The sequence below is a fragment of the Lagopus leucura genome, unplaced genomic scaffold, assembly GCF_019238085.1.
Source record: "Lagopus leucura isolate 7727_CA_CO unplaced genomic scaffold, USGS_WTPT01 Super-Scaffold_100159, whole genome shotgun sequence".
Lineage (NCBI taxonomy): Eukaryota > Metazoa > Chordata > Aves > Galliformes > Phasianidae > Lagopus > Lagopus leucura.
In genome coordinates, this window is record NW_024962335.1 from 33,532,358 (window position 1) to 33,544,684 (window position 12,327).

The window sequence follows — 12,327 nt, forward strand, 5'->3', positions numbered from 1 at the left end:
GAATCTAGTGTGTAATCCTGACCCACAGAACACTGAACTCAGCCCAACGGCTGCTTTGGATCCAGTCTGGATTACTTGTCTGGATCCAGTAATGTTCATAGAGAAGGAATATAGAAAGGCATTTTTCATATAGAAAGGCAGTCTTGGAGTTTGTTTTCAGAAAAGAAACTAACAAAATTGCATTGGCTATATACAGCTGAAGAGGTTTCTGTGGTATGTCTTGTTGATATTCATTTTAGAAAGAGAATGAAATAGGAAAAAAAGCAAGTGAGGAGATCGCAGGCAAAATCAACTGTATTATTTTAATTCTTTTTGGCAAAAAGTTAAAGTTGCTCCCTAAGGAGTGGTACCAAAGGAGCCTGGATTGGTGTGGCCTTCTGTGAAGATTACACTTCCTGGGGGAATTCTGTGGTGCTGAATAATGCGTGTACTCCTCTTGGAAACTTTTCTTTGGTGGGAGCACAAATAAAGCAGGAGTCCATCTCTCCTTGACCAGGCTGCCTATTTTCTCTAAACTGTAGAAACTTACTACCTTTGGAGATCTCAGTTCCTCTGTCAGATTTGCCCAAAACTGACCAATGGATTCAAAGGTCACAGAGCAGCATAAAACATGAGCATATAAACTTCATTTCCTTTGGAAACTGGAGGGGGAAACAAAACAAAGCATTTTTTGCACAATTCCCAATAAAAACTTACTGATGTTGTTTGCTTAGACCAATTTATATCTGTAGAGAAAAAGAAGTACAGCTGCAGAAAATCAAGCCCTTAATGTGCCTTTCTTGGCTATTTCTCATAAAAGAAAGGGTTGGAAATGTGACTTTTTAAGAAACATGCAGGCAGTTGTCTCGTGCAGATATCTGTAGAGAGCTTTACGTAAAATGGAGTGAGGGAAAGTTTCCTAGTAGTTTGGCTGAATACCTTTTGCAACAGAAGAGGTTATAGATACTATAGATACCATTTCTTCATTAGCATGAAGTTCTGGGCTGTTTGTTATTTATTTTTTTAATTTATTCAAATGCTGTAATAAACATCCATACTTGGCATTCCTCACTGTGAATTAATAAACAGACTAGAAGGAATACCCAGAGTTCTACTGTACAGTTCTTATCAGGCCATCTCCCAAATGATTTAGGAAACAGAACAAGCATAAGATAGGGAGGGCAATGGGATTGTTCTCTCTTTTGGTTTCATCCTCATGTAAGATAACAGGACAAGCACAGGGTTTAAATCAGGGCACAGTCTGGCCTGTAGGCTTTGATGAGCTTTCACTGGATAGCCAAGGACTGATTCACCACTTCTGTATGCTAGTTTTTCAGTGCCATAACACCATTTATATCAGCAGAGTTCTTCCAGCATACAAATGGGAGTGACACAGCAGTGAGTCACAGACAATTTCTTTTTCCTAAATGCATATGTGCATATGATTTCCAAAATTAGAAGAGGTGGCAAGAGGTTAGTTCCAGGCTGTGCTGTGTGTTTGCTGAGAGGCTCTGGATTTTTCAGACTGGAAGCCTGAAGCTTCATAACCACAAAAGCAGAAAGGGGAGGCAAGTCTTAACCCATGAGCTTCAGCACTGATTGATATTAACAAGGTTCATCTCAGTTTGTTTTGTTTTCACTGGAGCCAGGATATCAAGGGTCTCATCAGCCTGAAATAAAGTCAGCTCCTCTGATTAACACATTTTGTACTGCTGATGTTAGACAGTACCTCATTAATGAAAAAAACACAAAATTTTGTAACACTTCCAATACAAACATGTCTCATTCTAATTTTTCCAGAAGTACTTACGAGTTAGGAAAGTGATTTTTGTTTAGACTATGATTTTATCCTTCCTGTGCCATTCTCTCTTCCTATGCTGTTAAATCCAGAAAGAAAAAGCAGAGGTCTTCCTTGCTGCCTCTTTGCAGTACACAAAAGCACCCTGGCAAAGATCAAGACTGCAGACCTGACCTGCAGGCTGGTGAATATCCTTCCCCATTCCCTATGCTGCCATGCCTCCCTAGAGGCAGTTTCTGTTTCTAGCCCTTTGCAGACTTCACTGCAGCAAGGCATGGTACTGGGAGCTGTGGCATTCATTTACAGAGGACACTGCGATGTTACAATTTCACTTGCCTCCAATCACACAGGAGAAGACTGCCTTTGTCTAGCTTAGCCTACAAGATTTTTCTCTTGGGGCTTTTTCCATTTCCCAGAGCTTGTTCTGACTCGATCCTTGAACCTTTCCAGCCCTGCTTCAGATTTTCATATTCCCCTTCACTCACCTACACACAAGCCAGCACAACTAGTAGTCTTTTGCCTCTGTGTCTTGCAGGTGCTTTTGCTTTGAAATGTGCTGGCAATAAAGACCATTCACATGTCTTTCACCAGACTGCATAAATGTGTGGACATGTGGCATACCATCATCTTACATGGCAACAGCAAACAGTATGAGGAAGAAGAAGTAAACATCATGCCTTGGAAAAGACAGTGGGATTTGGTTAAAATTTGGACCTTCAAAAAAGTGGAGCAGGAGGAAATGCTTGTGATTTTTTTTTTTAAATTCTTCTCCATGTATGGAGGAGGAAAGAAGCCAGAGGGCTATGGAGAAACTGGGAAATAGCAAGTGATATTGGAGAGTATAGAAAAGATATTTCTGGGGAACTGTAGAGCTCAGAGAGTTCAGCATCTTTATGAAGAGAAGGGCTGAGAGCACTGGAAAATCACTCTTGTTTCTGTGCTTTTCAGGTTCATGAAAACCCCAGATGAGATTATGAGTGGCCGAACAGACCGCCTTGAGCACCTTGAATCCCAGGCACTGGATGAACAAATATACCAGGAAGATGAGTGCTGAAGGGAACTGGTGCACCACCTCTGTGGGTCTATGTGAGAAACATCTGCTCGGATGGCTGGCACGGTTTGGGAGGGGAAGCAACCCTACAGAAGCAGTAGTGGGGGTCTCCGCTTAGCTTGAAGACCATGCAAGACCTGAAGCACCTTAACGAAACAAACTAACAGGCAGAAGTGGTGCTGGCAGAAAAGTAAATGGGAGAAAGCCCGGACTTACGCACTACTTCACTGTTCCTACAAAGCCTCCCTCAAGTTCTTTCTTTCTTTTTGGTTTAAGTTTTTGTTTTTTGTTTCTCTGGGTTTTTGTTGTTGTTGTTTGGTTTTTGTTTTTTTTTTTCCCCCTAATAAACATGTAGTTTGACTTCCCTTTTCTCACATAGGGCAAAACGTGAGATTATGCTTTTTTCCTTTGGAAGGCTTTCCTTTGGGAACAGAGTGTTCTTACTTCCAAGTCTCATGAGGTAACACCACGTGAAACAACAGTGACACAGAAGGGATTTGCTCACGGGTTCCAGTTTGCTTGGATCAATTTCTGTGTGCTGTGTTTGGTAAATGTACTGAAGCTACCAAAAGAATTTACCACACATATCTGTCAAGCAAAGAGGAGTCACCCTTCACGTGTAGGCTGGGATAGCATCCCAACATAGCTCGGGCTCGTGAATCCTTGAATAGCTATTAACTTCAGGCATACGGACCAAAACCAATCACCTAAGTGCTCCAGGGAGGAGAGAAATAAATGTGACAAACCTCTGCAATAGACCGATGTTGACATTTTCCCTCCCTCTAGCAAAGGGGTGATAGAATGGAGTGGGGGGAGAGGGACAGGGGCAAGTATAAATATATATGTATATATGTAAACCCCACAACATATGCACAATGCAGAATTTTAGCTCAAAGGCTTTGATAAAAAAGCAAAGGGTAAAATATCTGAAGTCACAGAAGGAAGGTTTTGTTCTTACATGTGCTAGCAATTTTGGGGTGAAGGGTGAAGGACTTTCCATTCTGAGGAGAATGCAGAGGGACCCATCACGCGGTTTGTACTGCTCAGAAACCACTCCAGGATCATTTTGTGCTCCTGGAGAGACAGATGATTCACCAATATAAAAACCAATGGTAGAGAACTAGAAACCAAATAGCTATAGTGATGCCTTGGAATTGATTTTGTCTTTGTTTTGGAGTTTGATTTTCTCCCTTCCATGCCTCCCAACCCTCCCCCACCACATGGCTTTCCCAACTAGGAATCTTGTTTCAGTTTGCCTGTTCTTAATGTGATTTAAAAGACCAGAAAAAAAGAAATCCCAGATCTATGTTGCTTTCTTGGTTTCGTTTTTATTCTTTGCAAGATGCCCTATTTTTTACACCTTCTATTTGGTTTGCAGCATGAGGGTGCTTTGCAGGAGGCAAGAGCCGTGCCTATTTTGGTTGCTCAGGCTGGGAAACTCAGTCGTCCTTAATGCTCAGTACTAGAGGAACTACTGGCCCTTTGCATTTCACACTGCTTGGGCTGCCATGACAGGGAAGTGTGGTGTCCAGTTATCCAGTGATCCATCAGCAGTGGTGCACGTAGTGTAAAGAATGCAACTGAGAAATTATACTTGCAAAGAGCGAAGATATACAGAGAAACTGTGCAGGAATCACATGATTACTGGAGGAAAACAAGTCCACACTAGTTCATTAAAAACAGAAAGCCTCTTTTATGGGAAAATGCATGCTAGAAATAGGAAAAGAAAAAAAAAAAAAAAGGATTAATCTAATCAACTTCAACCAAAAAAATAAGGTACATTCCCATGATAGCGCTTCTATTAGCTATAAACCAGCACTGCATTTGATCTTAGCACATATTTAACAAGAGGGTTAATCTACGCAGAAAAAAATAGCACTTGGCAATGAACAGTGGCCTGTATTTGTTTAAACAAAGTCCAGTCTCACAAAAGACGTTATTGAGTCACAACTGCAGGAGGAAGGGCTTTGTTAAGGGTAAAGATAGGCATCATACAACGAGGAGAAGTTTTGCAGAGCCAGTGTCTGATGAGGAGCAAGAGGGTGTACATCTCTCCCTGAGCTCTTCCCAGGCACGTGTTTTTATTACAGTATGTTACAAGTCTAAGCACACAAAGTGCTTGACTTCTGCCTCAGAAGAAAGGGCACATGAACGTGCATCAGAAAGCTGAGCAGATGACCCATCACTGCTACATCTCTGAAATATTTAGAGCTCATGAGATGGAGGCACGGGGAGAGATCCCCTGCTCACAGGCCTGAAACCAGAGGGGCCATGATGATTCCAACCCAAAACCTGGGGGCCACAATCATAACTGACCTCAGGGCACTTGGTTGCAGCCGTGCCTTGGGAGCTGGGTGTATGTCCTCCAACTGAACGTGGAGCACAGAGAGCATCGGAATACGTCTTCCTGGGGAGGTCAAAGGAATAACTCAGAGAAGATGGTGAGTGACAGATGAAGTGAGTGTCAGTGTAAAGGAAATCTCTCAATGGTATCTTCTGTTTCTTAGGATGTACAGCAGTAGGAAAAAAAAAAAAAAAAAAAAGCACAGTTGATATCCTTTACTTCTCTGGCTGTGATGACTGCATGCACTGCATCATTTCCTTGCTCCAACTGCTGTTATGAGATGATGGGGAAGAAAGACAATAGACACCTTCTATTTGAAGCGTTTTGCTTTGCTGAGCAACAAGATTTTGTTATGGTCAAGGTGCACACAGGGGAAGTAGAGACAGTCCACCAGCGTAAGCCTAGGCACTCACCAGGTAAGCTAGCAAGCAGTTTGTTTTCAGCACTGGTAAGGCAGGAGAAAGCAAGGAATCCTAAAATCCCGCGTGTTGTCCCAGCGGGAAAATCTGTAGAGGGAATTTAATACAGAAAATGTTCACCTTTACCAAAAATACGATCATTTTCACTTGCAGAATCAAGTCAAAGGGAAAAAAAAATGTTGGAACTACCTTCCTGTTCGTGTGTAAAGACATCTCAGGACAACTACTTCTCCCTCCCTGTCATAAAATACACCCAAGTCTCAGACCTGCCAGAAAGAAAATATCCTTCAAACATGGAGCAGGCTTTTCCCTTGGACACTGCCTAGCCTCCAGCCACTCTGCGTGCTGCAGGCTGAAGCATGGATGACATACTGCTGGGGCTTGAGACGTTGTGTGGAGACCTGTGAGACGTGAACTGTTCCTAGGGTCTTGCAAGCAAGGTTATCAGCAGTGGCTGAAAAATATAGAAACAGGCTACAACAGCTGCAGTAAGCAGATTCCCCTCTACCTCACCTCCAAATGGCAGATCCGAGGAGTGCAAACTGCGTTCATGTTCAGAACTACAGAAACACTTGTTGAATGTGCAGGCTAGCACAGGCAACACTGTCTTTCCACCAGCCCTGAAACCCACCTCCCCTCCCCACTTTCTGATTTCCCAGCACAGAAATTGCTAGCAACTCAGCAACCAAGCTTTCTATCTTTTCCTCCAGCAAGTGGGAAAAGAAATACTCAGCAGAGCTCAAGAAATACTCAGCAAAGGATCTCCACACTGCAGTTAAGTGGGATCGTCATTGCCTTCAGCGTGCTGCAGCCCCACAACTAAATATTTTCTTGAGTTTCGTGATTGATGTTGGACATTTTTTGATGGCCTCTCCATCCAAAGAACACTACTGGTGCCCTTCCTGCCCAGACTGCAAATCCACAAATCCATGCGTGCATTCTCCAGATCTCTTTGTCAAACTGCAACCCTGTGCAAATCCAGAATGCATCAGTTTGTGTTTTTTGGGGTTCTGTTTTTTTGTTTGTTTTTTTGTTGGTTGGTTTTTTTTTTTTCCCAATAAAATTCTAGTCTTTTCATCAACAGTGATTTTTTGTTTGTTTGTTTGTTTTTAAGGTGTGGGTTTAAGGGACTGAATTGAATGTAACAAAACAAAAACAAAAACAAAGCCTAATCTCAGGGCCAGTGAGTTGCAAATAATTTTTAAAATGCCTGTAATTACATCATCTCAATAAAAAATTTAATATAAAAATGGGAATAACAAGTTTTGTTGGTGCAATCATTGCTAAAAAAGGTCCTTTCTTTTTAAGAACTCTGGTAGCTGAGTAGATACAGTACACAGCAGCTGGTTTCAGTCAGAAAAAGTAACCTGCGGGATTTCCATGCCCAAACGTGTATGAGTGAAGCCTGCATCTTCCCTGGGAAGCTTTGTTTGGAAGAGGTAATGCTGTCCCTTGAGTTTGCCTTCACCCTGACCAATCAGCAGAGTACTGCAGGAGTGCCAAGATGGAAGCGTCTGCTTCTCTCCCCTTCTGCAGACTGTACGGAGGGAAAGCTCAGAAGTGAGGAGGTGTGGTAACTGTTGCAGCTATCGTGTCCTCCTAAACAGACCAGCTCAATTTTGAGGACAATAACAATTTCCATAGCTTTCATCTGAGCAAGCCGGTCTAGAAACAGAAAGCCCCTAAATGCTGCTGTTCCAACAAAAGGGAGTCCTCATCTTCCTGTTTCACTTTGAAGCAGGTAAGATGCAGGGACCCCAGTGACACCATGTTCTCGCTGGCAAGGAGACAGCATGGCAAGGCATCAGGCACTTGCTGCTGTCCATTATTCCCTGGACAGCCCTTTCCCATGCTGAGCAGGCTGTCAGCATCTATAGCAGCTGAGTAGTCACTGCCATGTCACAACAAGCAGTGAGGCCACATCTGGCACTCTCTGTGCTGGGTGAAGTCATGCGGATCCCAACTACGGCTTGGGATGGACCCATGATAACCTGGCTGATCTGTGGAGTTATCTGCCCAGCTGCTTCTCACTTGGTATTTTTTCTTGCTTTTCTTTCACTGTTGTTTTTAAACCACAAGGTAAAGAATAAGCACTGAACGAACTCCTTTTTGAGCCAAGACATCACATGAGAAGGAAACAATGTGTTTTGCTCCACAACTCTGCCCCTCCAGGCTATTTCCCTTCATTTGAGAAGAGGAAATAAGTGTATCCTACATATCATTGCAGCTTTCTGTTCACTCTAAACAACAGCTAACATCGCAGGGTGAGAGTGTATGGAGGAAGTTTTTGGTGTTTTTGGCTGTCGCTGCCTTGAGCAACAGTTTCAGAGCTGCCTCTTGAACTCAGAGACCTTAGAGAATATGCTTTCTGGGCTGCAGCAAAGGAACACTCTAAAAGCAGGTGCTCAATACATCTTTTCCTCTCTAGCATTAATTCAGCTCTAGAGCTCCTATGCCAGTACCACCACCAGGATGACAGCTGGTACATGTGCTTGCAGACCATGGCTGCAACACACTCCACAGTGATGACCAGAAGAGAAGTGGCAAGGGTGGCAAAGTAGGCCTTTGTTTACAGCCCATGCACCCCAGAACTCAATGGGGCTGCCAGTAAAGTACTGACTGCATCACTTAATTATTAGAAACCCATTCTAAAGTAATACTTTGCAGAAACTTTTTTACTTCTCCCATATGAGGCTCCACCTGTGAGGCCCATGCAAGCAAGGACATTCTTCTTTCCCCAGAAAGATCCTGAAGTGTCAGAGGTAGTGTGCACATGTGTTATGCTTGCTTGCTGCAGCTCAGAGAGGTGTGTCTCTTCAGATGGACTGGAGAAAAAATCACCTTCACCAATACTTGGAATCACAGAATCACAGAATGTCACTGACTGGAAAGGACCTCGAAAGATTACCTAGTCCAATCCCCCTGCAGGAACACCTAGATAGGTCACACAGGAATGCATCCAGATAGGTTCTGAATGTCTCCAGAGAAGGAGACCCTGCAACGTTTCTGGGCAGCCCGTTGCAATATTCTGTCACCCTCACTATGAAGTTTTTTTCTTATATTTATGTGGAACCTCCTGTGTTTCAGCTTGCACCCATTGCCCCTTGTCATTGTCATTGGATGTCACTGAGAAGAGCCTGGCTCCATCCTCCTGACACTCACCCTTTACATATTTACAAACATTAATGGGGTCACCCCTCAGCCTCCTCTTCTCCAAGCTAAAGAGACCCAGCTCACTCAGCCTCTCCTTGTAAGGGAGACGCTCCACTCCCTTAATCATCTTTGTGGCTCTGTGCTGGAGTCTCTCAAGCAGTTCCCTGTCCTTCTTGAACTAAGAGGCCCAGAACTGGACATAATATTCTAGATGCGGTCTCACCAGGGCAGAGTAGAGGGGGAGGAGAACCTCTCTTGACTTAAAAATGTGGAGAGGAAAATGTTGAAGAGCATGGGGAAAAAGTATTCGCTGTGTTGCAGGAGCACGGATGGCTCTGAAAGCCATATTCCTTCATGAAGCATGTTAGAAGAAACTGCTGCAGACATGCTGCCATCCTGCCAGACACAGCAAGGAGGAAGAGGGTATGGACAGAGTAAGGAAAGGGGTGAAGACCAGTTGAAGCTTTCCTGTCACCAAGAGGCCTCTGAGGGGCCCAAAGGAGCATAGTGATGCTGGAGGCTGAGCTTCCCAGCACTAACCTCTGAAAGAAGCAGGAGCATGAGGTGCCCGAAAAGTCACTGCCAACCCCAGCAGTGGAGTGGTTCGATCAACAAAACTGCATCAGACTTTCTTCATTCATGATGTTCCTCCTACCTGTTTTTCCAAAACTACTCAAAAATTACATTGTTTTGCAGGCAAAGTGGAAAAAAAGGAGAAAGAGTCTGTCTTCCCACCTTCTTAACTCCAGTCCACCCTTTCCTCACCTCTCTGCCTTAATAAAAAGAGGGGGAGGGGGTGGGGTGGATAGTCATCTGCTCGTTCTGCTGGAGCTGGATCTGTCAACGAAATGGCTTTTTTCTTCTTCCCTTGTGACAGTAATCTTCTATCCTTGTTGTAACTGCTCTCATTAACCCAAAAGGACAGCACAAATGTTACTTAATGACTTTTTTCCGCTGCTGATCACCATAAGCTGGGCAGCTGCTACAGAGACTTAGGGCAGTGCATATTTGCTTCAGTGTTGTCCCTTTGCCAGTAAAAGCGACTGTGTGTAGCTCTGCCAGCCTCTGCAGAGCGCAGAAACCAGACAGGGACACCAATGTACAACCAGGCAGACCCCGTGTCTGTGATGCATTCAGCACCTGAAGACTACAGTCAACATTTAGGTTAAAAAGAACACATAGAGACCTCGTGTAGGACAATAGAGGTCATTATGACCGATACGATCAGTTGTAAAACCTGCAGGGACACATCAATCTTTCCGCCTCCTGCAAACACCTGTGCATAAAGTTTCCCAGCATCTCATAGTGTTGGAGAACAGCCGCAACAGGAAGAGCGATAACAGTTCAGGAATTAGAATTGATCTTGTGCCACCTGATAAACACTACTAGCCTGGGGTTGTTGGTGTGAAGCCAAGCTCTGCTAAATGGACAAAGTTTTCAAGTGAACCCTTCCCAGTGTTTGACAAGGTAAAAGGAAGGAACCAGAGCAAAGACAGCTTGAACAAAGCAGGTATTGTTTCCCTGGGCTCCATGAGGACGTGAATGCATAACCCCTCAGAGGAAGGTGAGGAAAAGAAGCAGATAGGTAGGTAGATGAAAGCTGAGGCAAGGAGGGGGGCAGTTTGGACCAGCACAAAGCTGAAACCTGAGAGTGGTCACTGTACGCCCTGTGCACCAGAAACCAGTATGTTCAGTCTCTCCTTCCCAAGGTCAGAAGCTTCTACTTGGCCCGTGCATTCTTGCAGGATCTGAACCAGCCTCCATTCAAAGACTTGAAGAATGAGGACTCCAGCCCCTACGAAGGAAATGGAGTTAATCATCCCCAGGATTCAAATCTGTGCCTTCCTTTCTATTTGACTGTTTCTCAACTCTGCTTCCTAGCTCTCACAGCCTGGAGTAGAGAAAGCTGCTGGGAAAGTTGATGTCAGCCTTTCTAAAGCAGGGCAATAAGAAAGAAGACGACAGACTTTTTAGCAGGGTCTGTTGTGATAGGACAACGGGAAATGGTTTCAAACTAAAAGAGGGGAGGTTTGGACTGGATATGAGGAACAAGTTTTTGCAGTGGTGAGGCATTGGAACAGGTTGCCCGGAAAGGTGGTGGATGCCCTGTCCTTGGGGACATTCAAGGTCAGGCCAAACAGGGCTCTGAGCAAACTGACCTAGCTGTAGATTTCCCCATTCTTTGAGGGCAGTTAGACTAGATGACCTTTAAGCATCCCTTCCAACTCCAATGATTCTTTGATTCCATGATTGCGCTTTTCTTTCTTATTCTTCCTGTATTATTCTTGCTTATGCTTCTTGCGAACTGTAATATTTCCATCCATACATTAAGATCCTTACCAACTGCAATCAGTTCAATTCACACTCACATTTTTCAACTAAATATGCTTGAAATGCATGGAAAGAACTGAAGCTCAAGCACATCACTGCTTCCCAGAGGGGCTATACCCAACACACAGAGCTACAGGATGCAGATATGCTTGCTTCTTTGGGTGATGATGCAGCTGCTCCTGATGGAAGGGCTGCACAGTCCATCTCTTTGGAGCAGGCTGACATGGAATAGAAAGGCAAAAGGGAAGTCCACGCAGGTCCATTTAATTCCCCAAGACCTCAGGTAACCCAGCAACCACACTTCTTCCAAACTTTCAGCTGAGATGTGAGGTTTTCTCCCCATCCAAGAACAACCCTGGAGAGAATGACTGAAAACAGAGTATCAAATACATCAGCACAGGAGAGTGTCTGTTTCCTTATTTCTCTTCAAAATGTTCTTAGTGTTTGTAAATGCTCTTGGGAACATGCTGACTCAAAGATGAAGGTTTCTTCCTCTTTATGTTCTTTCTCAACTCACATACCACTTCACTCACAAAAATCAGGGGAATCAGCAAGCAGAATTACCAGGCAACTGAATTTCACATATCCAAGACTTCACCCAACATTCAGTTCAAATCCTCCAACCCAATGCTGAAATTTCCTCATCATTACACAGAACAGGGAGAAAACAGGCCAGATAAATATGCTGTTCCAGCGTCAACAATTTCATGCATGAAGTGACACCTTTCCTTTGCTAAAGCCAATGGAAATTAGAACTGTATGAAATCTGTGCAATACAGAGGTCTGAGCAGTATCCAGAAAATAGCCTACACAAGAAACCTGAGGGTTTGCTACAAAATTAGAACTTACATAATTCCCACAGCAAACTTTTCCACCATACCAGTTACCACCCTGAAGTCAAAACCACAACAACTTGTTTTGATGGTTATTTGCAGAGGTCTGGATTCTGTACTGACATCCATCAGCTCCCAACACAGATGAACTGACAGTATAAAATCAGATTCAAACCCAATTATCAAGTGCTTTATCAACTCACGTGCCCAGGGTTGTCAATATAGATGTGTTTCTATTTAGAAGGGTTTCATTAGAATTGTTTTCACAATAAAGGGTAACTGATGTGCAAAAAAGAAAGGCTTTGTAAAATCAAGCCAAGTTCATCTCAAAACAGAAGAATATGAGGTTCAGTTTACAAAAGGACTAATTAACCCACAGTTTTCACTGAAGCCAACAGAAGCTACCATTCATTTGGAAA

General features: G+C 43.7%; 1 protein-coding gene across 3 annotated transcripts in view; it reads left to right on the plus strand.

Moving 5' to 3' along the window:
- ETV6 (ETS variant transcription factor 6) overlaps nucleotides 1-6,841 on the plus strand; it is a 131,456-nt gene extending 124,615 nt beyond the window's left edge. For all 3 annotated transcript variants that reach the window (XM_042889960.1, XM_042889959.1, XM_042889961.1), the window contains one exon: nucleotides 2,726-6,841. In XM_042889960.1, the coding sequence (XP_042745894.1) occupies nucleotides 2,726-2,831 (106 nt within the window). In that variant the 3' untranslated portion in view covers nucleotides 2,832-6,841. The remainder of the gene's footprint in view (nucleotides 1-2,725) is intronic.
- Nucleotides 6,842-12,327: the final 5,486 nt, after the last annotated feature.